This window comes from Engraulis encrasicolus, chromosome 16, assembly GCF_034702125.1.
Source record: "Engraulis encrasicolus isolate BLACKSEA-1 chromosome 16, IST_EnEncr_1.0, whole genome shotgun sequence".
Taxonomy (NCBI): domain Eukaryota; kingdom Metazoa; phylum Chordata; class Actinopteri; order Clupeiformes; family Engraulidae; genus Engraulis; species Engraulis encrasicolus.
Genome location: NC_085872.1, coordinates 54,285,776 through 54,312,307, shown reverse-complemented (window position 1 = coordinate 54,312,307; position 26,532 = coordinate 54,285,776). Strand labels below are relative to the sequence as shown.

Below are 26,532 nucleotides of genomic sequence, written 5' to 3'. Positions count from 1 at the left end.
ATGTGGTGCTGAAATCTGAAAAACAACTAAGACAAAGAAGGCGAATACATCTCTCTCTCTCTCTCTCTCTCTCTCTCTCTCTCTCTCACACACACACACACACACAGACTCATTCTCTCATCTACAAACTCTCCACGCTCCCTCGCTCTCTCTGATAGATAGATAGATAAAATAATAGCCATCATCCTATATTATAATAGCCATCATCTTACAGTTAGGGCCAGAAATATTTGGACAGCAACACAATTATCATCCTTTTCCACCCTATACCCCACTACAATGGATTTTAAATAAAACAAACAAGCTGTGCATTAACTGTAGACTCTCAGCGTTAATGTGAGGGTGTTAAAATCCATATCGCACAAACAGGAATGAAATCGCAACGTTTTTTGTGTGTGTTGCCCACTTTTCAAGGGATCAAAAGTAATTGGACAGTAGGCTTTTCAGCTATTTTCCAGTCAGATGTGTGTTATTCCCTTACTACACCATCACCAAGATGTCAATACAAGGTCTTGGAGTTAATTTGAAGTGTTCCATTTGCATTTCCATATATTTTTACGGAATATCCATGAGATCCAAAGTCCACCTGTCACCATCAGTGATGTAAGCCATCATAAGGTTGAAAAAAATCAAAACAAACCCATTTGAGAGATGGGGAAACATTGAATATGACTAATTCAAGAGTTCAGAATATTGGAAAAAAAAGTAACACCAAATTACCTGGCAGACATGCAAGACAAATGCTATGGATGACAGACAATATTCTGTATCTGGTGAACAAAACCCCATCTCCCAACAGTTGGCCAGATGTAGAACAGTGTCCAGGTGAACGGTGGATACATGTCCAAGGCAACAATCAAGAAAAAAGATCAAGAACATTGAGGAACACTTCACCATAGGAAATACAGAGGGTTTACTAAAGGATGTAAATTATTGATTGCATCAGAAATGGCAATACCAGATTTGGCTTTGCCAAACAACGTCTTAAAAAGACTGTATAGGTCTTGAGCTACATCCTATGGACAGAGGAGACAAAAATCATCTTGTACAAGGGTAATGGGAAGAAAAGAGTATAGAGAAGGGAAGGAACTGCTCATGATTCAAAGCATACCACCCAATCAGTGAATCATGGTGGTGGTAGTGTCATGGTGTGGGCATGCATATCCGTCAATACTATTGTCCCCTTGTATTTATTGATGATGAGGACTTCCGACAAAAGCCACAGGATGAATTCTGAAGATTTTCAGGCTATATTATCATGTCATATTAAACCTAATGGTTCTGAACTCATTGGACAATGCTTCACGGTGCAGATGGACAATGACCCAAAGCTTCATCTGAAAGCCACTAAGCCATTTCTACCCCAAAAAAGTGGAATATTATTCAATGGCCCAGTCAATCACCTCACCTGAGTACGGTTGAGCAAGCATTTCACTTGCTGGAGGCAAAACTGAAGGGAATATACCATAAGAATAAGCAGGAACTGAAGACTGTTGCAATAGAGAGCTCACCATAGCATCACCAGAGATAAAACCCAGTGTCTATTGACGTCTATGGATTGCAAATTACAGGCTGTAACTGACTGGAAAGTATTTGCAACCAAATAATTAAAAATTGAAAGTTTGATGTATAAATACTAGACTGTCCAATTACTTTTGGTCCCTTAAAAATGGGGTGGCACTGATAGAAAATGTCATAATTCCTTCACAGTTCACTCGATTTGGACGCAAACACCCTCATATTAAAGCTGAAAGTCTGCTGTTAATGTACATGTCGTTTGTTTCATTTCAAATCCATTGGGATGGTGTACAGCACCAAAAAGATGAAAATTGTGCAGATGTCCAAATATTTATGGCTCTAACTGTATATTATAATAGGCCATCATCTTCCATCATCTTACCAGATAGTTGATGTATCCTGGAGGTTGCGGTGTTGTGCTGGGCGGTGGCCAGGTTATTCAGCCAGTGGTCAGTAGAGGGCGACCTACTCACACGCTTGGGCTGAGACAGCTCACACACACGCCGACTAGGCACAGCAGACTGGACAGCACGAGTTAACTAGAGAGTGGAAAACACACGCACGCACGCACGCACGCACGCACGCACGCACGCACACACATGCGCGCATGCACACACACACACACACATATATACAAACATACATACACACACGCTCGCGCACACACACATTTTTTCATTACTTCATAGTTCATAAATGGATCAAACATCATGCATTGATTTACATGGTGAAAATGATAGCGTCTCAACTGTACCCATAATGAGACCTCCTCACTCTTTCATTAAGATTTTTAAATGTCTTAAATGTCATGGTGTTTAAATGTCTTAAATGTCATGGTGTTTAAATGTCTTAAATGTCATGGTGTTTAAATGTCTTAAATGTCATGGTGTTTAAATAGTCTTAAATGTCATGGTGTTTAAATGTCTTAAATGTCATGGTGTTTAAATAGTCTTAAATGTCATGGTGTTTAAATGTCTTAAATGTCATGGTGTTTAAATGTCTTAAATGTCATGGTGTCATGAAATGCATCTGATGTTTAGAGCACAGGCCAACATTTTGCAGCCATACAACAAAATCTGACCTGCAAAAAAAAAATCAATTTTTTCTGATAACTTTAGATCTGCTGTCTGTGATCATTTCAAATTTCCCATGCTCAAAGATAATGTTGATGAGCATTTATGTAGCAAAAAAGAGACTACAGTCTTGCTGCTAATACGTAAAAGATATTCCTCTATATACCAGTGTGTTTCTCAAACTTTTTCAGACCGAGCATCACTTTCTCCCCCAAACATTTTTTTCAAGGACCACCTTTCAAGTGAATTGACAGTTGAGGGGTGCAAATTTGACACTGCTAAATCACTCACTTTTTATTCACATTACAAGCCTGTCTTATTGTGGTGAAAATAAGACTTCAGCTATGTTTCCCAAGTAAAAAAAAGTGTACTTAATATATACTTAATAAGTATGTTTTATTGTATTTAAAGTGTACTTCAAAAGTGTGTATTTAAAGAATGTTATTTTGGGACAACTTATAGTATACTTAAATGTACTTGAAATATAATTAAGTAGAGCTTAAACACATTTTAAGTTGACTTTTTTGTACTAAAATTAAACTTTGTATAAGTGTACTTAATATACTAAAAATATATTTAACTTTAAGTACATTATAAGTATACTAACCAAGTCACTTTAAAATGTATTTAATGTGTACTTTAGCATGCGGATAAGTGCATTTTAAGTACATTAGAAATCTATTTTAACGTCATGAGAAAGTACTTTATAGTATACTGCAGAAGTACATACTTAAGTTGTGTTATTTTGGGACAACTTATAGTATACTTAAATAGTCTTGAAATATAATTAAGTACAGCTTAATCACATTTTAAGTTGACTTTTTTGTACTAAAATGAAACTTTGTACAAGTGTACTTAATATGCTAAAAATATATTTGACTTTAAGTACATTATAAGTATACTAACCAAGTCACTTTAAAATGTGTTTAATGTGAACTTTAGCATGCGGATAAGTGCATTTTAAGTACATTAGAAATCTATTTCAATGTCATGAGAAAGTAATTTATAGTATACTGCAGAAGTACATACTTAAGTTGTGTTATTTTGGGACAACTTATAGTATACTTAAATACACTTGAAATATAATTAAGTAGAGCTTAATCACATTTTAAGTTGACTTTTTTGTACTAAAATCAAACTTTGTACAAGTGTACTTAATATACTAAAGCATACTTTACTTTAAGTACATTTCAAATATATTCACAAAAATCGCTTTAAGTATATTTTAAGTGTATTGACTCTAAATGTATTTTAAGTATACTACAAGTAGATTTTACTTTAAGCACATTTCAAATATATTTATTTTAAGTACACTTTAAATATATTTCAAAAGTATATGAAAAAATCATCAATGTAATCTCTAATTACTCATTACCATTGTACACTGACTTGTTCACAGTCATCAGCCATTTACATGAACCTTCCTTTCACCTTCACTTCAGACAACAACCACTGCCTCAACCAGGATTTGAACCCACAATTCACTGAACCACAGACCTGCACTCTAACCACTAGACCACAACTACCTGTTATACAACAGGCACAATTACGTTCTTGAAGTAATAGTCTTGAGTAGTACACTTTAAGTATACTTTTATATACTTAATAATAATACTTAGAAATCATTGGTGGTGGTATGCTTTTATCGAATTAAAGACACTTTTACATGTTTAATTTGTGCGCCAAAAAGTACACTTAAAGTGCACTTAATACACTAATAACACAACTTAAGTACAGACTTCAGTATTGTGCTTAAAAGGTAAGGCCTTATATGCCTTTTTAAGATCTGTTTGTGCTCTTCAATATGGTGTTTTTACCATGAAAATACATTAACAAAATGGAAGGTGGAAGGTTATTTAATGTTACAAAGCATAATGAATAAATAAGCCTAGGTTAAAATACACTAAAATGATGGTTTAAAAAAAGTACCCAGGTGAAAAAAGTGTACTTAATATACTTAATAAGTATGTATTTTTGTATTTAAAATATACTTCAAAAGTGTGTATTTAAAGAACGTTATTTTGGGACAACTTATAGTATACTTAAATACACTTGAAGTATGATTAAGTAGAGCTTTAACACATTTTAAGCTGACTTTTTGGTACTAAAATCAATCTTTGCAGAAGTGTACTTAATATACTAAAATCATACTTAAATGTAAGTACATTTTAAATATATTACATTACATTACATTATATTGCATTTGGCAGACGCTTTATAACCAAAGCGACTTTCAAAAGAGGACATATTCAAGCCAACATCACAAGCAAATACAATGTGCACAGGAGATATACAGAACAATAAGTGCAGTTGCAGAGGGGTTAGTATTTTTTATATATATATATATATATATATATATATATATATATATATATATATATATATATATTTTTTATATATATATATATATATATATATATATATATATATATATATATATATATATATATATATATATATATACTTACTATATATAAATATACTTACTAATTCACTTTAAAAGATGTTTAATGTGTACTTTAACATTTGGTTAAGTGTAACTATTTGAAGTATGCTACAAATCTATTTCAAGGTCATGAGAAAGCACTTTATAGCATGCTGCAGAAGTACATACTGAAGTTGTGTTATTTTGGGACAACTTATAGTATACTTAAATACACTGGAAATATAATTAAGTAGAGCTTTAACACATTTTAAGTTTACTTTTTGGTGCTAAAATCAAACTTTGTACAAGTGTACTTAATACTAAAACCATACTTAACTTTAAGTACGTTTCAAATATTCTTTCTAATACCAAACTTTAGCACATTACTTTTAAAATACAAATACACTTAAAATACACTTAAAATATACTACACCAATAGTATGTCTTCAAATACAATACATTTAAATACAATACACTAATAGTGCATTTTATAATACTACACTTTAACACACATTACTTTTAAAATACAAATGTACTTAAAAATAGACTTAAAATTGAATATACTAATAGTATATTTAACAGTACCACACTTAAGCACATTACTTTAAAAATACAAATGTACTTACAATACATTTAAATGCAATACACTAATAGTGTATTTTAAAATATTACACTTAAGTATATAACTTTTAAAATACAAAGATACTTAAAATACACTTAAAATATAATACACTAATAGTATACTTTATAATGCTACACTTTAGCCCATTACTTTTAAAATACAAATGTACTTAAAATACATTGAAATAGAATATACTAATAGTGTATTTAACAATACCACACTTTAGCACATTACTTTAAAAATACAAATGTATTTACAATTCATTTAAATACAATACACTAATAGTGTATTTTATAATACTACACGTTAACACATTACTTTTAAAATACAAATGTACTTAAAATAGACTTCAAATTGAATATACTACTAGTATAATTAACAATACCACACTTAAGCACATTACTTTAAAAATACAAATGTACTTACAATACATTTAAATACAATACACTAATAGTGTATTTTATAATACTACACTTAAGTACATAACTTTTAAAATACAAAGATACTGAAAATACACTTAAAATATAATACACTAATAGTATACTTTATAATGCTACACTTTAGCCCATTACTTTTAAAATACAAATGTACTTAAAATACATTTAAATACAATACACTAATAGTGTATTTCATAATACTACACTTAAGTACATGACTTTTAAAATACAAAGATACTTAAAATACACTTAAAATATAATACACTAACAGTATACTGTATAATGCTACACTTTAGCACATTACTTTTAAAATACAAATGTACTTAAAATAGACTTAAAATACAATATACTAATAGTATATTTGACAATACTACACTTTAGCACATTACTTTTAAAATACAAATGTACTTACAATACATTTAAATACAATACACTAATAGTGTACTTTATAATACTACACTTAAGTACATAACTTTTAAAATACAAAGATACTTAAAATACACTTAAAATATAATACACTAATAGTACACTGTATAATGCTACACTTTAGCACATTACTTTTAAAATACAAATGTACTTAAAATAGACTTAAAATACAATATACTAATAGTATATTTGACAATACTACACTTTAGCACATTACTTTTAAAATACAAATGTACTTACAATACATTTAAATACAATACACTAATAGTGTATTTTATAATACTACACTGAAGTATATAACTTTTAAAATACAAAGATACTTAAAATACACTTATAGTACAATACACTAATAGTATACTTTATAATGCTACACTTTAGCACATTACTTTTAAAATACAAATATACTTGAAATACACTTAAAATATAATACACTAATAGTATATTTTACAATACTACACTTAGCACATTACTTTTAAAATACAAATATACTTAAAATACATTTAAAATACAATACACTAACAGTATATTTTATAAAACTATATTTAAGTACATAACTTTAATAATACAAATGATTTTAAAATATATTTAAAATACACTAAACTATAAGTATATTTTTAAATACCATACTTAAGTACTGTACTTGATAAATAGAGTGTACTTAAAATATACTTTCTGAAAATTAAATATATTTAAAGTACACTTAAGTACACATTTTTTTGACCTGGGTTAGCTTTGTAATTATGTTACAACTATAGCCTCCAGCTAGCTCATCTGTGAAAAGTAGAATCAGAGATTCTTTAAGTATATAGAGATATGCCAATGTAATAGGTTGCTATGGGCACCTAACATGACCAGGTTCCGGTCTGCCTAAAGGGGCGTGTCATAATACTCTTAGCATTGAATAGAACAGTCCTTAGGTCTGCCTAGGTCTGCCTAAAGGGGGATTTCTCCCCACCCCCCCCTTGCAATAATAGAACCCGGAAACAATGGCCCAATGGAACCTCTCTCTCTCTACTCTCTCTGGTAGAATTCCCCTCGCGGACCACCTGAGTTCTGTCGCAGACCACCAGTGGTCCCTGGACCACACTTTGAGAATCACTGCTCTACTGTATACTCTCTATTCTACTCTTCCCTTGTCGTCGTTACTCACGCTGTACATGATGGGCCGATCGGGCTGCCACCCCTCCACCGGTTGTCGTGGCAACGCCAGGCTGCACACCCTCCTTGAGGCCCGAGCTCTCGTCGCCGCTACGCTCACGGGCCACTCCGGAGAACGACTGATAGAGGGAGGAGAGAGGAGAGAGAGAGATATAGAGCGAGATAGAGAGATAGGTAGAGAGAGAGGGGGGGCACAGGTGAGAGAAAAAGAGATAGAGCGAGCAAAAGTTTGAAAGAGACGGAAAGCCAATACAGAAAGCGAGCGAGCGAGAGAGAGAGAGAGAGAGAGAGAGAGAGAGAGAGAGAGATTCAGCAACTCAGTAGATATGTACAATGAGTTCAACTTGATGGATAAATAGAGAGAGAGAGTCAGAGAATAGAAAGGTAGGTGTGTGTGTGTGTGTGTGTGTGTGTGTGTGTGTGTGTGTGTGTGTGTGTGTGTGTGTGTGTGTGTGTGTGTGTGTGTGTGTGTGTGTGTGTGTGTAAACATACCTGCTATGCTCGAACCCCAGATGACTTGGTTTGGACTCCGCCAATTTACTCCACCTCGGGGACAGATCTGACAGACAGATAGGCAGGCAGGCAGGCAGGCAGACAGATAGACAGACAGACAGACAGACAGACAGACAGACAGACAGACAGACAGACAGACAGACAGACAGATAGATAGATAGATAGATAGATAGATAGATAGATAGATAGATAGATAGATAGATAGATAGATAGATAGATAGATAGATAGATAGATAGATAGATAGATAGATAGATAGATAGATAGATAGATAGATAGATGGATGGTTGGATAGACAAAAGAAACAGGCCAAAGAAATACAACAAAATTGCCTCAATGGATGGTACCATGCTCAGGGTACCATGGAAGTATTATTATTATTATTATTATCATTATTATCATTATTATCATTATTATTATTATTATTATTATCATTACCAAAGCTGGTGGTGTGGCTCCTCTCCGGAGGGAAGTGGTCCACCCAGTACACCGACCGCCTGACGACAACAACAACGACAACAACAACAACAACAACAACAGGGCACAACAAAGTTTTATTACGAGAGAGAGAGGGACACAGGGAGAAAGAGAAAGTTTGAGTATGTATATAATATATAATGTATGGTGGTGGTGGTGAGTGTGAGTGTGTATATATGACATGCATGAATATAAAATAATATCAGGATACATAGTAGATGAGGAAAATAAATTATGTAAAGAGAAAAAAGTTTGATTTAGTCACACAGTGTGCGTGCATGCGTGCGTGTGTGCGTGCATGTGTGTGTGTGCGGCGTGTGCGTGCATGTGTGTGCAGGTGCATCCATGTGTGTGTGTGTGTGTGTGTGTGTGTGTGTGTGTGTGTGTGTGTGTGTGTGTGTGTGTGCGACTGTGCGTGCATACCTGTCGGGGAAGCGGGGGCGGTTGTGGTAGTGCGTGTGTGTGTATGTGTGCGCTTGAGTGTGTGTGTGTGTGTGTGTGTGTACCTGTCCGGGAAGCGGAGGCGGTTGGGCTTGGGTCTGGCCAGCTGCTCAATCCGCGTTGCCATGGTGATGAAGATGACAACAGCAGACACGGATGGAGACAGGCAGCACACCGTCACCTGAGGCCACCCTGAACACATCAACCAATCAGCTGAGGCCACTCTGAACACATCAACCAATCAGCTGAGGTCACCATGAACACATCAACCAATCAGCTGAGGCCACCCTGAACACATCAACCAATCAAACACACCACCCTGAACACATCAACCAATCAAACACACGGTCAGCTGGGGCCAACCTGAACACATCAACCAATCAAACCATGGAGGTAGTATAAGAACTGGAGAGAGTGAATAAGTCCCGCCTCCAGTCATTTCAATGGGAAATTCTAGGCTAGTGAATTCAGCCAAAATTGAACGAATTTTTCAGCTTCAAAGATGGAGTCGTTTCCGCCACCAGTTTACTCAGCCAATTACGTGCCACGTTACGATATATACGATTGACCAGAAAGATATATGGAAGACGGGCATTGGATGCATGGAGGTGCCCAACCACACACCTGTATAGGTATGTGTGCCAAACACTAAACTCGCGCACCCACCAATCGCGTTCTCCCTCTTTGAGCGAAGTGGTGGCGGAATTGCAACGAGGAAGTGCCTTGCTAATCGGCGAAGCTAATCAGCCAAATCCTGACCCCCTGAATCAAACAGTCAATCAAACTATCAATCTATCCATCAGTCAAACAATAGAATAGAATAGAATAGAATAAAGTAGAATAATATAATAGAACAGAACAGAACAGAATAGAATAGAATAGAATAATGCAATACAATACAATACAATACAATACAATACAATACAATACAGTAGAGTAGAGTGTAACTGTATTGTCATGCCAGCAAGAAAATGACCTTTGGTCTCACTGAATAAAAACACAGAGACATAAACTGTACAGACCGTTGCATCCAGTCAGTCAATGACTGAATCAATCAATAAAGAATCCCATCAATTAATCAATGTATATATATAGTATGGACATCTGTCAGAGCTGCACAATGCACCAAGCGATCAAGATGCTGAACACTCAACCCACTCTCCCTCGACTGTCAGCCTCTAGCCAGCAAGGCCACTGACAACCCCCCCCCCATCCCCCACCACCATATCTGCGACTGAACATTCCACCTGCACTACTATACTTGTGACTGAACTTTCAACCTGCACTAACTCAAAACATGCACACACACACACACACACACACACAAGCACACTGCACTTTCTGCACTAAACCCAAACATACACACACTGACACACACACACACACACACACACACACACACACACACACACACACACACACACACACACACAGACACACGAACACACACACAAGACGCACACCGCACCTTCTACCTGCACTAAACACATACACACACATACACACACACACACACACATCACACACACACACACACACACACACACACACACACACACACACACACACACACACTGCTGCTGGTGTACTTGACAGACCTTTTTTAATATTTATTTTCTTCAAAATGCTACTATTACCATGTCAGAACGCTATAAAGGACTTTTTTTTTAGGAAAAGCACAAAAGCACAACAAATACCTCTTAATGTATGTCCTCTACAAGTCTTCTGTTGTCCAGTCTTGCACTTTAAATGTCTGTATGAGCACTGTCTATGTCCATACTGTCTTAAGTCTATGTATAAGTACTGTCTATGTCTATACTGTCTATGTCCTTACCTAGATTAGTCTATGTCTGTATGGGAAAGCAAGAAATGTAATTTCAAATTCTTTGTATGACCAGTGCATGTAAAGAAATTGACAATAAAACCTACTTGACTTGACTTGACTTGACATCTGTCTGTCTGTCTATCTATCTATCTAATAGTATAATCATTTACAGCAATACCAATTGTGACCAGCAGATGGCCATCACACCTTTATCAAAAACCAGCAGATCTACCTGAGGGGACGCGATACGAGCACAGCATGAATTGATTTTTGAATATCTGATCATTTTTGAAGATTGACAGAGACTAGACTTTTCGGCCAGCAACAACTCCAATAATTACTAAGCGTATATTTTGTATATAGTAGAATGCCTATATGGTGAAATATTCCTACAGCCTAAAAAAACCCTCAGACATCATGTTAATATTCATAGAGCAATTCCGCAGCGTTTCATATAGCCAACACCTTCCCACCGCCAGACATAAGTAATGCAGACAAGTAATACAAACACATTTCACCTTAGGAGCTGTTGGTATCTATTTCTTTCTATTCCGCAGGGTTTCATATTTCCACGCAGTCTAGGGTTACTTAACATATCTAATCCAGACAAAACAACAACCATTGTCATTTGTGTATTTCACCTACCTTCGAACAGAGCTCCTGGGTGCCGCTTTGTGCTCGCTGTCTAGTCGTTCGACGTAAACAATCCAACAACGTTGCCAAAGCAACAATATAATGTGTACAAGTATCAAGTTTACCTGCTGCGTCTGTCTGGCTCATTGTCAATAGAACGTTGTTGTATTGTGACGTGTCAACAATTGGAATTTCTATTGAACATTCTATTCTTTATTGTTATGCCTCAACACAAACCACTGACTTCTATATGTTATAGTATAGAAGTCAGTGACACAAACCCACATAAGTTGGCACCAGTGTATGGCTTCTTTGCTAAACCTTACACACGGTTTGCCTAACTACAGTTGGTACAGTCTTGTACGTCTCCTCGTAGGTCTAGGCCTACTACTAAATTAAGGGAAACAGGCTTTTCTTTTTATACAGATATATTGAGTTGCTGATATATTGAGTACCAATTGTTGACACACCCATCACATTACTGCAAACAAAGCAGCAACTTGACAGGGATAGTGAAAATAATGTAAAACAAACAAACAAACAAACAAAAACAAAACGACAACACACTTTTCCTCTTGGTTTCTCTATTCACAATGTACAGTGCCGCCATTACTATTGGCACCATTGAAGTTTATGTATATCTCCAGACAACAAATAATGTCAACCATGATTTTTCTATAGATAGTTTGTGGTTGATACTAATATAAAAATAATAAACAGCATTAAATACTAAACTATGAGAGGGAAAAAAATTGAAGACAGTAAAGCTCCCTGGATCACTGGTATTGGCACCTAATTTGACTCAATTATGGTAAATCGCAAATGGGAATCACCTTTGACTACTTGCTTTTACCCATATAGCATGAATTAGGCAAGGAATTATGATATTTGTGTTTAAATAACCACCTGTTACAGCTTGCGTGTCTTTCACCAATGTGAAGACAGAGGAGCTGCCTGAGGACACCACAAATACTATTATTTGCAAAAACAAGACCTCCAAATAATAAAAGGTCATCTCAAAAGACCTTGGTATAACATTTTCAACACTGTTGTGTTATTCAGAAATCTGCCAAACATGGAGCTGTAAAGAACATCCTTGGATGTGGGGGGTAGGGGAAGACATGATAAAAGTATTTGGAAGTCGGTGCAAATAATGAAAAACACAGGGGCTAACATCTACAGATCTGACTGTCAACTTTGAACTGTTTTGGGTAGTTTTTTTGAATAAGCACCCTGTGTTAAACACTACACAAAGTAGTGCCTTTTGGATGGAGACCAAGGCAGACAACATTGCTTAATAAAAGTCAAAACAGGGAACACCTCACGGCTGTATGAGAAAATACAGGCATAGCACAGCCCTTTCAAGAATGTTTTAAGGTCAGATGAAGCAATAGCACAGTTTTTAAGTGACTTACACAAACAACATGTTTGCATACTCTGCAAGAAAAGTCTTTAAGGAAAAGGACACCTTACCAAAAATCAAGCATGGTGTCCGATCCATAATATTATGTCACCCCATTGTTGCATCAGGTATTGGAGACTTTGACCGTATCACAGGTATCATGACAAGCATCATGACATGACAGGTATCATCATTTACAGGAAAATTGGTAACCATGGCAAGAACACTTGGTTTGAGTTGAACATCATGTGCACTCCAGCAAGACAAAAACCCAAAGAACACATCCAAATGCACAGTGGATTGGTTGTAAAATGAAAGAACACAGTCATTGATGAAAACCAAAACCTTCGGAGGCTGCCATTGCAGTCTAATAACCCTTGAAGGAGGGGTGCCAATATTCCTGGACATGCCCTTTTTCGTGTTTTTGCTTGAAATTACAAAATGCATTTGGAAATAAATACTTGGCAATTCTAAATATCTTATAATGTTCAGTTAAAAGATCCTGATGGTAAAAGTTGTGTATATTTCCATTTATTTCTGGATATATTGCACACTTTGAAAATAAAATTAAAGGGTGCCAATACTAACTGGCGGCACTGTATGTCATCTTGAGGAGGTTAGGAGTCTAGGAGTGTTTTCATCATTTGGAATCAATGATACAGTAAGTAAGAGACATCTTTGTTTGGAATTCTCATCTGATAATCAGGAAAAAGACACACAGCCTGAAATTCTTTTCTATTTTACTGTTGGTTGAATGGAACAATTTTGAAACATTGTGGAGAGGGGATAAGATAACACTACCCTTGACGCCTGTGTTATAAGTACGACATAACAGTGTCATAACCGTGTCATAACAGATAGTCACAGATGACTCATAAATATGATGTCCACGTCATAAACATTCAATTGGCATGACAAGTTGACTTTGTGTGGGCCGTCTTTACCCATAACCGAATGTCACTTAATGGCAACTGAACATTTTTTATGACACGACGACACGGTTTTGACACTTATGTCATCTGTATGACGCCGGCGTCAAGTAAGCGCTACTGAAAATGACTTCACACAACGGTGAACCGGGCAGGGGACTCTTTAGGCTTCAGCCAACACAAACACACACACAAACAAAAACTCATACTCACACTTGCACGTGCACACACACACACACACACACACACACACACACACACACACACACACACACACACACACACATCGATGGGTTGAACGCACACAAATAAAAACTCATACTCACACTTGCACATGCATATACACACACACACACACACACACACACACACACACACACACACACACACACACACACACACACACACACACACACACACACACACACACACACACACACACACACACACACACACACACTTCGATGGGTTGAACGAAAACAAATGCAAACACAAACACAAATAAACACACACACAAACACACACGCAAACGCACATAAAGATATGTTCTTCTTGGGGTAAAATGAGAAGAGAAGTCCAGAGAGGGGAGAGGGAATTCACTTTACATACTTAATATCGTATTAGCACCCATTCAATTAACACATTTAACCCCTCCACACACACACACACACACACACACACACACACACACACACACACACACACACACACACACACACACACACACACACACACACACACACACACACACACACACAGACACACACAGACACACACACACCCTCTTCTCTCCTCTCCTCATACACCCGTATCTTATCTTCTCGTCTCTCGTCACATCTTCTTTTGTCTTCAATACTCTTCTCTCCTCTACTCTCCTCTAGTCTTCACTCCTCTCATCTTCTCTTCTGTCTTCTCTTCTCCTCTCCTATCTCCTCCCCTCTCCACTCCTCATATCCTCTCCTCTCCTTTCTTCTCATCTCCTCTTCCCTTCTTCTCTCCTCATCTCTTCTTTTATCTTCTCCACTCCTCATATCCTCTCCTCTCCTATCTCCTTCTCTTCTCCTCATATCCTCTCCTCTGCAATCTTCTTTTCTCTTCTCTTTTCTTCTCTTCTCTTCCATCCTCTTCTCTCTCCTCTTCTCTTCTCTCCTCTCTTCTCTTCTCTCCTCTCCTCTCTTCCTCCTCTTCTCTCCTCTCCTCTCTTCTCTTCTCTCCACTTCTCTCCTCTCTTCCTCCTACTCAGCGAGGGCCAGGTTTTTGGACTGTATTTTGGCCAGGTGGTCTGATATGCCCGCCTCGATCCGGTCACATTGAGCCAGGAAGCCCTGTTTAGAGAGAGAGCAGAGTAGAGGAAAAGGAGTTTTACTCCCGCCAAGGAGGTTGTGTTTTCTGTTTGTTTGTCTGTCTGACTGTTTGTCTGTCAGCAGGATAACGGTACATGCACACCAAGATATTCGCGTTCACTTAACGTCTCCAGGAGCAGTGCGAGTCCATTGTTTCACACTGCACAGTCAACGTCCACATTCTATTCGAGGCCAGCAGCCATTCATTTTCAATGGGAGCCCCTCATTGAACGCAGACGTCTGCGTAGGAAAATAGACTCGAGTTCTATTTTGAAGGAGCAACGCTAGGAGTAAAAATGTAAACAAAAGTTGCCCCCGTTAGAATAGCTCATATCTCAGAAAGGGCTGAGCCAAAAACTGCATCGTCACCGGGTACTGACAAGTCAAGGGTAGTGTGAACAATACAACAGCATATTAAAATTGGCAGGAGTGCTCCTTTAACCCATTGTGTCCTGGAAACACAAATACTCTGCATTCAGGTTCTTGAGGTTTTAGCTGTTTTATTAATGTGTGCTAGAGCTGAATGAACACATTCTAAGGTCAAACGAGGGTACTAGCTTTTAAATGCAACTCATTTCATGGTTGTATGTGCTTCCGAGGCTGAGATATTAAGGATTTAATAGGCAGAGGGCATCCTTTTCCTAAAAGGGCACAGGACAAAATGGGTTAACCCAGTGGTTCTCAAACTGTGGTACGCGTACCACTGGTGGCACTTGAGACACCTCTGGTGGTACTTGGAAGAAGACATTTTTTGTGCATTGATTTGAAGGCTGATCAAGTTGTTGCAGTCGAAATTGTCTCTTTGGTCTCACATTGTGTAATATTGAACTGTATGAATCTGAAAACATAATGCAGAATAATACTAGGCAAGCAAGACATTTAAAAACAACTTGCACTGAATGTGACCGTAGCTGTTGATGCCGTTATGAACCTCTCCTGTATTGAGTAGGTGGTACTCGGAGGGCTCAATATTTTCTCAGGTGATGCCTCACACAAAAAGTTTGAGAACCGCTGGGTTAACCAATAGATTTGAATGGAAATGAGATTAGTGATGTCTTTTCTCACCTGAACGGATTTGACCAGACCCTTCTTCTTGCTGCGACAGTCGCTGAAGTTCTCCGGCAAACTCTGACGACACACACACACACACACACACAAAGAGGGGGGAGAGCGTGAGACAGCAGAGTAGCAAGTAGCGTTCTCAAAGTAGGGGCCGTGGACCCCCCCTGGGAGGCCGCAAGCAGTGATGGGAAACTTCATCTTCAACAGACAGTAGTTCAGTCAGGGTCGGTTCACACATTTCAATAAAGTAGCTCGTTCATAGTTTAATAGTGTTTATAGTTAATATATTGTTCATGGTTCCAAAAATGAACTACCGGTAGTTCATAGTTCTTTTTTTTCTAGAGCTTAATACGAGCTAGGTGCATATTGTTCAATATCATTGGCAGAGTCTATATAACACCACATAAAGCATTTTGTTTTATCAGAACAGTGAGAATGTATGTGTTAGATGTGTTAGATGTCATTTTATATTTTAACCCTCTACTGCATAGGGTTGCCATATGGCAACCGTTAACTTTTTCCAGTTTTTCTAGTAGATGGTACACTATAACCAATTTATTTAGACTTATTTGTGATAAGACAGCCTTTTACTTTGAAACCAAAAAAACTTTTCAAGTCACATGATTAAGAAATAAACACAGGAAGCCCTTTTTCATCACCTACTTTGGTGTGTGGAGGTCATCGCTCAAGGCCTCCATAAATCAAGGTATTACCAACATTTCAGCCCAAAATATTGTTATAAAAAAAATAAAAACACTATCTGTAATATGTAAACTGTTATTTTTCATCATTAAAACAACTGTAGATGCAAAGGTTTTTTTGTAAAATGGTAAAATGTTATGGTTGCCATATGGCAACTTCATGCAGTTATGGAACAACATTTTGGCCATTCACCCCAATCAACCCCATTGGAATGACTTAGAATTAGAGTAGTATGAGGCTATTTTTTACAGATATTTCTTATAATTATTGTGCCAAATGAATAATTATATTTATATTTATTTATAATTATATTTGTAATTTTAGACATGTTTAATGTAAAAATGCATTGTATATGTTTGCAAATAGGTGTAAACAACCTTTTCGGAAGCTTTTTTGTAAATGTGTGTACATGTCTATGGGCCGAATTGTTGACCATATTTTGCTATCTTACCAAAAATAATTTCACTAAATACTAAAAATATATATTTTAATTTATGTAATTTAATGAGTTTTAACATTTGGAAAGTAATATATTGGAGTTTTATCAAGGAAAAATTCTCTTTTTGAGGAAAAACCTGATTTTACACAAGATTCCACGACTGCATGAAGTTGCCATATGGCAACCATAAGCTAAAATCTTAATTAAAAATATATTTTTAATTTTTTTTTTGGAAATCTATTATTTAACTCATTTTAACACTAAAAAAGCACTGAAACATTTTTTACATTGTAAATATAATAATTCATGCAGTAGAGGGATAAGGAATCTTTTTCAACTGAAAACTAAGGAAACGTGGCACCCTACTAAAAGAAGGCGTATGTGGTTCGTTCGCACACACAGAATGCACTAGTTCATAGTTTGTTCATCAGACAGTAAATAGTAATATGGTAATGCCAGTGTAACGGAGGCTAACTAGCAGAGTTGGCGTGGAACTTTGGTAAACATCCCTCCGATAGCCTCATACAGTCTCGTGCCGTTGGGCCGAGAGACTAGTCTCTTGGCCCAGCGGTATCGTACTGTGTCTCCCATTGCCGGACCGTTGTAGTTCACGAGATCGCACGTTCGATCCCCGAGGGGGGTGAACCGGTGCAAGATGACCTCCTTCACACCAGCTAGAAGAGGGGATGTCTGCTCTTCAGCCTTGTATCATAACAGGGCTACTTCACTAGGAAGTTGCCGAAACATCAGTCACTTTTCAGGGCTTTCAGGCCAACCAGAACGCAGTCGGTATCGGTGCCCGCAACAGTGACATTTGGCACTAAAGTGCTTATCTGCGAACCGCCCGTGCTCATACCGAGCTCTGAACATTTTCCGCACGTGACTGTGATACCCAGATGAACCTGCTGACGGTTACGGTTCGCGGAGAAAAACCTAGTCTTTTTGTACCGGTTCGCATTGCAAACCAACTTTTCGGTTTGCGAACGCTAAAATCTGTGGCGTGAACACGACGGCCGGTTCGCGATTAGGTGCGGGAACGGGAACGGAACGAGCACCGGCGCAGTTCTCAGTCGCCCTGAATGCGCAATTTGTGAACCAAAATAAAAAAAAACTCAAAAAAGTTGCTGAGTGCTCCAGTCATCCCTGGGTCTAGTCCAGTGATTGTCAAAGTGTGGTCCGGGGACCACTAGTGGTCCGCGACAGAGCTCAGGTGGTCCACAAAGGGATTTCTACTTTTCCAAGACAAGCTAGCAGAAGACTATATATGTAACATTATTACAAAGCCAAACATGTCTGAAGTCATATTTTCACCATAATAAGCTTGTAAATATGAATAAAAAGTAAGTGATCTGCATCAAAATTAGTGTCAAAATAGCAGTGGTCAACTGTCAATTCAGTTGTCACATGGTCCCTGAACATTTTTGGGGGAACAAAGTGGTCCTCGGTCTGAAAAACTTTGAGAATCACTGGTCTAGTCACTGTGAAGTTGCCCAGTTTGTCTTGATGGTAGTGGTACCTACCATGGAGTCGATTTGTTCCAAGATCTTCATGAACTGCTCCGAGGCGACTTTGACCCGATGATCCAGCTTGCTGAGGGCTTCCGCTTGGAGGTCTTTGGCCAGGAAACCCTACAGACAATACAAGCACAACACTTAAGCCGGGCATACACTGTGCGATATTTTCAGTCGTGGGTATTAAGCTCCTGCTCACACTGCACGAGGAAATTTTGTGATTGAAAAGTTCATATCTCACGACTCATGTCCTCACACTATACGAGCCGACGTCGGATGCGAGCAGAATGGGTGACACGCTGCAGAGGAGGGAACTTGCGCACCTGAGGTGGAGATGAGTGTAAGCCCAGCTTTAGGCTGTAGTCTTCTATCCCATTGAAGCCTATTGTAAGACACGGCTGTTGGACAACACAAATGGCTTCTTCAGGTAGCCTATTGTGTAGTCTTCCCTAATTTGAAGCCCACTGTAAGACTGGGCTACGGAACTACAAAAATGGCCTCTTCAGGTAGCCTAGTGTGTAGTATTTCTTCCCATTGAAACCCATTAAAAAACACAGCAATTGAACTATAAACAAGGCAGACAGGCGGACAACAGATGCGTCCCTCTATGCCAGTTCCAACTATGCCATCCCCCCCCCCCCCCCCCCCCCCCCAAACGCCCCCCCCTGGCCTCCTCCAAGCCTGTCAACGCCCCCCGAGGATGTACTTTTTGTTTATTGGTCATCATGGACACTCCAAATATTGTGGCAGGCAGCAAGGCAGCAAAATGGCGAGACATGGCTTTATTTTTTGCAGTTTAGGGTATAATAAGCTTATCATCATTATTGGATTTGGAAAAGAACCATAGGCTATGATTTGAAATTTCACATAGCCTAGATGAAGTGAACATTACAAATTACCAGACATTTATTAGGCCTAACAACCTTTAGTATCACGCCATTTCAGCAGTATGTGCATGTGGGAAAGAATCTAAACATCGACAAATAATAAATAAATAAAACCGTTTGGGTGAATCATGCGCTTATGGACTTTTTTTTCAATACCAGCTTCACCGTCAAGGCACAAAGCAGTGAAACTCAATTACCCAGAATGCTGCACGTGAGCTCTCTACCCGGGTGGTGATTCTGGAAAACAAACATGGCGGCAACTCGCTTTACTACCTTAATAATGTGTTAATCCGACGCTAGATTTCTTAACTGATGAAAATCGAAGGCAGAAATCAACATTGTAGTGTCTAAATATGAGGTCGATTGGTCTATTTGTGGCGTACATCACGATCGGCTGAGTTGTTGGCCTCACGTTTGTCAGTTAGCCTGTGGCTAGGCTACTTTTCGCCAACGTTAGCATCCGGTTAGAAAGGCTATGCTTGCACGCATTCGCTCCGGTCCAAAATGGCAAGTCTGCCGCCTTGTGGCCACTGAACAATTGAAAGAATGCGTTTCAGACACAATTGAAGGAATGCGTTTCAGACGGACGGACGGACGGACGGACGGACAGACAGACCCTCTTATAGAGATGCTGGGACGCATCTAAAAATGGCCTCTTCAGGTAGCCTAGTAGTGTGTAGTCATTTCTCCCATTAAAACTCATGATAAGATGCTGCCATTGAACTATATAAATGGCCTCTTCAGGTAGCCTAGTGTGTAGTCTTCTCTCCCATTGAAACCCATTCTAAAACAGGTCTATTGGACTACAAACTCACGTTCCTGAGTCCGGCCAGCTCCCCGTCCACCTTCTCCAGCTTCTTAGCCGCCTGCTCCACCGTCTTCTCGATGTCCTTCAGCTTACGAAGCTCCGCCTCCTCTTCCGGACTGTTCTGTGGAGAACACACACACACACATTTCCATCCAAACATTAGTTCGCACATTTACTAATTCTTACTAACACGTTAATGCACACATAATGCGCTAGGTGTCTGACTACTTAACAATACTATATATATGTGCATACACGTGTGTGTGTGTGTGTCTGAGCCTATTCTGCACTACAAAAGTAAAGTGCAGTAGTTACATGTTTAGTCCAAATTGAGTTAAGACCAAAATGGTCTTCATTACTCTTAAACTGTTGACATCGCACTATGTATTACCAATGTTTTTTGTATGCGTAATTCCCTGTTTATTTATGGCCCCTCTTGTTTTCTTGTCTTTGTCTTAGCTGTGTTGTTAAATGTACGAGCAAACCAAAGACATTCCTAGCAACTGTATGTTATACTGTTGATTTGGCTATAATAAACTTGAACTTGAGCTTGAGCTTGATTTGGCTATAATAATAATAATAATAAACTTGAACTTGAACTTGATTAGCCTCATGGTCCAAATCCGTCCCGCTTTAGAGATATTGTTGTTACATTTGGAGTAACTACAATTTCGAGTCTAATACCAATAAGGCTTTGAATGCATTTTCCCAACATGTCATCATGCATTGCGTATAGATGACACGCTGATTTGAACCCACTATCGCGTGTGTCCAATACGCCTTTTCAAGTTAAGGCGTGCTCAACAACGCCCTGTGACAGGTTAGGTTTAGGGATGGTTTTGGTTTAGGCACAATTTAGCTAGAAATTCGCCTAATGTTGCTGTTCTTGGCAAAGTAAAGTAGCAAAAACATTGCTTTACTGACAGGTTAGGTTTAGGGATGGTTTTGGTTAGGGCACAGCAAATCATATTTGCGTTTAGCAAACAGAAATGCGCTGTGACAATCGCAGACACGGCAGGAAAACTGTGCAAACCTCGTCACGTGTCAAAAGTGCATGAAAGCGCTTTACCGTTGCGTTGAGGAGCACGCTTTAACTTCAAAAGGTGTCCCACCAACACGATGAATGCGTGCGATACATATGCTACAGCATGATGACAGCCTGATTTCTCAATGCTCACAGTGTCAACATTGGTGCAGTTACAGTAATACATGATAATAATATAGTGGGGCATCCGTGGACTAACGGTTAGAGAGTTGGTCTTTCAATCTAGGGGTTGCAGGTTCGAATCCCCCCTGACCTCTCCCTACATCTCCATCCATGGCTGAAGTGCCCTTGAGCAAGGCACCTAACCCCACATTGCTCCAGGGGCTGTAACCAATACCCTGAAAAATAATAACTGTAAGTCACTTTGGATAAAAAGTGCCAGCTTAGTATAATGTAATGTAATGATGTAAATATTAGAGATGTACCGGATCCTGATTTTTAGGATCCTGCCGGATACCGGATCCACTGCTTAAGATCCTGCCGGATCCGGAACCGGATACCGGATCCTACGAAAGGGTTGAAACACATAGCCAACTCGCACACATGGGCCCTTTTTATTACGTTGGCGCAAACTATTTTTTAAGACTCATTGGCTTACTGCCACACTGCCTTCAACGGCCGCTTCCAAAGGGCTTTCACTCCATGCAGCGATTGGGGTTGTGAAAGACTGACTGAAAAGCCTAGGCTACGTAAAAAGTAGAGATGCCCCAGATCCTGATTTTTAGGTAACTGCTGGATACCGGATCCACTGCTTAAGATCCTGCCGGATTTGGATAGTCTGACAAACCTATTATCCTGCTGGATCCGGAACCGGATCTTGGATCCTATACATCTCTAGTAAATATATTGTAAGGAGTCTTTGAGTACCCTGGAAAGACGTATTTTGGTATTATTCTAATTCTCATCATTACCCCTTTCCTAATGAGCATGATCTTGCAGGACTGCTTGATGCCATAGCTGGATAGCGTATCCTCCATTTCCTTTAAAGACTTCCCTGGAGAGAGAGAGAGAGAGAGAGAGAGAGAGAGAGAGAGAGAGAGAGAGAGAGAGAGAGAGAGATTAGTGTTATTTAGATAAGCCAAAAGTGTAGACACTTTTTTCATTCAGTGCCTTCTCTTTATTTCCGTGGCTTTTTACAGTACATTGTAGATTCTGACAGAAAAGTTTCATCAAAAGTGTTCATATAGAATTACAGTATGTGCTAGTACTCTTTCTTCCTCTGATACACATGCGCTCATAAACACAAATACGCGCACACACACACACACACGCACGCACGCACGCACACACACACTCTTGATAAACCTTTGGGAAGGTGCAGGGATGCCGGTGGCTTCTGTTAGTAAGTCATACAGGAGTTTCTAGCTGTTGAATACCTTTGAAGCTTTTGGAAATGGGGCAGGGGCACCGGAGGCCTCTGTTAACGCGTCACACATGCCTTTCAATTAGCCAGTTTTGTAGTCTTTTCTCCCATTGAAGCCCATTATAAGATGTGGCTATTGAACTACAAAAATGACCTCTTCAGGCAGCCGAGCGTGTCGTGTTTTCCTATTGAAACCCATTATAAGACGTGGCTACTGAACTACAAATATGGCCTACTTGGTGGCGGTGGACAGGGTGGCGGTGGGGGAGAGGGGGCCGCTGGCTCGACGACCCATGTTGCCCAGACTCATGGCTATGGGACTACAAATGTCCTCTTTAGTCTACTGCATAGTGCATACCCAAAAATACTGAATCAAACAAAGACATCGCAAAACACGGCCACTCAATGCAAAACCGTGTGCTCAAGTTGGGTTTCCTAAGGGGGCGTTGTCCCTACTACTTCTTCTTCTCTTTTTGAGGTGCGCTACCGCCATCTACAGCGCTAAGGAGACTTCATTGATTCTCAACCTCAGGACTCCGAAGGTCTCCTAACCGAAGGTCTCCTAAAGGGGCGTTCACCCGGCATAAAGTGGATACCGGAAAAGAAACAAAATGACGGTTCTTCTTAGATCCACTTTCTTTGGTGTCGTGTTTTCCAATTGAAACCCATTATAAGACACATGTCGTGGCTATGGGACTACAAATGTCCTCTTCAGGCTACTGGGTCAAAGACGTCCAAAATGAAATTGTCCTTCAGTGTAACGGATACCTTTTGCTGACTGTAACTGTAAAAAAACACGACTCGTTTTATTTATTATATATTTTTCCAGTGAATTCATGAAAGCCTCGGCTGTCATCCATTCACTTGAAACAATTTTAAAATCATGTTTTTTTTACCGTTACAGTCAGCAGAAGGTATCCGTTACACTGAATGACAATTTCATTTTGCACGTCTTCGACCCAAATGTCCAGGCTACTGCATGCATACCTTTAAAGATGAGCTTCTGGGAGGGCGCCGGGACGCCGGTGGCTTCTGTCAGCGCGTCACACAGGTCTTTCAGACATGGCTCCTCCCCTCCCTCCGGCGTCCGCACCGTAATGCTGTGCTTCGCTGTACCTGCAAGAAACATAGATTTAGACCATTAGGTGATTTTTTTACAAAATGATTTCATGGCACACGTGGACTACCCTCAAGGACCACCGGTGTGGGGATAGATAGATCAGATAAGATCTAGATTATAGATAGATAGATAGATAGATAGATAGATAGATAGATAGATAGATAAGATCTAGATTATAGATAGATAGATCCGATAAGATGTAGATGATAGATAGATAGATAGATAGATAGATAGATAGATAGATAGATAGATAGATAGATAGATAGATAGATAGATAGATAGATAGATAGCATACAACACTCAGATATGACGACTTTTGTAGATTGAGGATGTTTAGACTCTTCTGCAGAACTGAACTTCTTCAAACCGGAGTAAAATCATCCGGATGAATGGCAAAGTTCACCTAATAGGTCATGTAATTGTAGTGTGCAGCAGTGCATTAAATGTACTTTGGCTACACTGTGGCAGCACTCTACTCAACTCTACTCTTTCTAGGCCTACTCTGTGAACACATCGACATTGAATGACGGGAGAATAGCTTGCCTCACAATAGGCTTATGCAAAACTCCTTAACAATGACAAACATTACGAGAGATGAAGAAGCTGAAAGAAATACGTACACCATTGGGGAAACACTAGTTCTAATACACATCGCACACACTTTGTGAATGACAGCGTCCATGCCCATGCTTTCACTGGTTCACAGCAAGCGCCAAGTCAACAACCTCATGTAACCAATTTAAAATGACAACAAAAGCCACAAATAAGAAACGTCACGCACCATAAGCAACTGTGACTGTCAAAGCGTCGGTTGCCATTGCTTGTGTTTTGAAACTAAACCCCGCTTCTAACGTTGTACTCCAACATTTAAGAGTAATATTTCAGCGCGAGTGTGTGTGTGTTTAGCGGTGTTTTCCTGGTGGCAAGGGAAGTAGCGAACTCAGATACGTCACGCTCTAGGAAGTAAACACATCCAGATGTTTTTTGGTATCAAACTAAAAGTTGCAATGTGTTCATTTGGTGATTATTAAAATGTAAAATGCCCCTGTTTGAACAAAACATTCATAATAGATCTACAACTAAGCGTAATTGATCAAATATTTCAAATAAAATAGCTAATGTGTAAAACCCATAGGCAATGGAAAACTTTGGTGGTATATTTCCAAAAGCGGAAAATAGGAAGCATAGTCATATCGTGTCGTGGCTCACGCGGAACTACACAGCCAAATTTCTCTCCAGCTCTACAGCCAGTTGTTGGTGTTATTGACACAGCGGCAGGTAAATTCGATCTTATAAAAACACTGTCAGCTATTTTCGAATACATAGAGGGGCGTATGTACATCGTTCACTGGGTATCAAGGGACAAACGCGAGAAAAGGAAGGGGCCGTAGAAAAAGTGTTGACGTCTTCTCTTCTTGGCGTGCAGGTAGAATCTTTGCACCTATTCCAAATTCAGATGTGTTGTGTAGGCCTGCATGCATTTTCAGGACGTAAACATCTATCTATCTATCTATCTCTCTCTCTATCTATCTATCTATCTATCTATCTATCTATCTATCTATCTATCTATCTATCTATCTATCTATCTATCTATCTATCTATCTAATGATGGAAATAATGCATTCAACTTAGCTATAGCAGATTAGGTGCTTTTGTTTGTTTGATTGTTTGTTTGTTTTCTTTGCTGTTGAACATTTTGCAAGATGCATGAAATCAAAAGGTGATGCATGCAAAAACCTGCGATCCATGCAGAAAAAGCATTGCACTAGTGCACTGACACCGTGCATGCATGTTGGTCTGTGGAAATTAATGTTTAACAAGCTCGCCGACTTCTTTTGCAACCTTCATGGTTTGTGTATTTTTAGTGAGCTGTCTTGTAACCTTGTAACAACACTGTAGTGTATCAAAGGTGCACTGTGTAAATGTGCACTGCGCATCCTGTAGTTTATTTCCAGAAGTCATGTTGTCCATTCACAAATGTTGTTCCCTTTTTCAGGAATACCCACCATCATCAACCCCTAAGTATATTATGACAGGGAAAATTACACTTTTTCATACATGCAAAGGTGGATCTCCTCCATTGTCCGTAATTTTCAATATCCAGAAATAGACTTTTGTATTTTTTGCTATTTAAAACGACTGACCAAATCCAGGATGAATGTCTAGATATGTCTTACCCTCTTAATTAAGACTTCATTCCTAACAGCACCCCAAGGGAGCAGCGTGGCAGGACAATACCATGCTCAGGGTATCTCAGTCATGGAGAAGGATGGGGAGAGCACTGGCCTTTTGTATTACTTTATGTTACATTACATTAAACTTAGGTGACGCTTTTATCCAAAGTGACCTACAGTTGCTATTTTTCAGGGTAGTGG

The 26,532-nt window shown here is 38.8% G+C and overlaps 2 protein-coding genes across 2 annotated transcripts in view; both read right to left on the bottom strand.

The window, feature by feature from the left end:
• spmap2 (sperm microtubule associated protein 2) overlaps window positions 1-11,661 on the bottom strand; it is a 14,826-nt gene extending 3,165 nt beyond the window's left edge. Inside the window, exons 1-6 of the mRNA XM_063220550.1 lie at window positions 11,559-11,661; window positions 9,154-9,280; window positions 8,609-8,667; window positions 8,152-8,218; window positions 7,652-7,778; window positions 1,901-2,057 (exon numbers count right to left, since the gene is read on the bottom strand). Of these exons, the coding sequence (XP_063076620.1) occupies window positions 1,901-2,057; window positions 7,652-7,778; window positions 8,152-8,218; window positions 8,609-8,667; window positions 9,154-9,215 (472 nt within the window). The 5' untranslated portion in view covers window positions 9,216-9,280; window positions 11,559-11,661. The remainder of the gene's footprint in view (window positions 1-1,900; window positions 2,058-7,651; window positions 7,779-8,151; window positions 8,219-8,608; window positions 8,668-9,153; window positions 9,281-11,558) is intronic.
• Window positions 11,662-15,099: 3,438 nt separating this feature from the next.
• LOC134466667 (BAG family molecular chaperone regulator 1-like) lies at window positions 15,100-25,050 on the bottom strand. The gene is made up of 7 exons (XM_063220549.1): window positions 24,939-25,050; window positions 24,025-24,153; window positions 22,586-22,668; window positions 20,637-20,750; window positions 18,944-19,051; window positions 16,286-16,348; window positions 15,100-15,202 (listed from the first exon to the last, which is right to left on the bottom strand). Exons 1-7 carry the CDS (start codon window positions 24,973-24,975, stop codon window positions 15,113-15,115), a joined length of 624 nt encoding a protein of 207 aa, XP_063076619.1. The 5' UTR covers window positions 24,976-25,050; the 3' UTR covers window positions 15,100-15,112.
• Window positions 25,051-26,532: the final 1,482 nt, after the last annotated feature.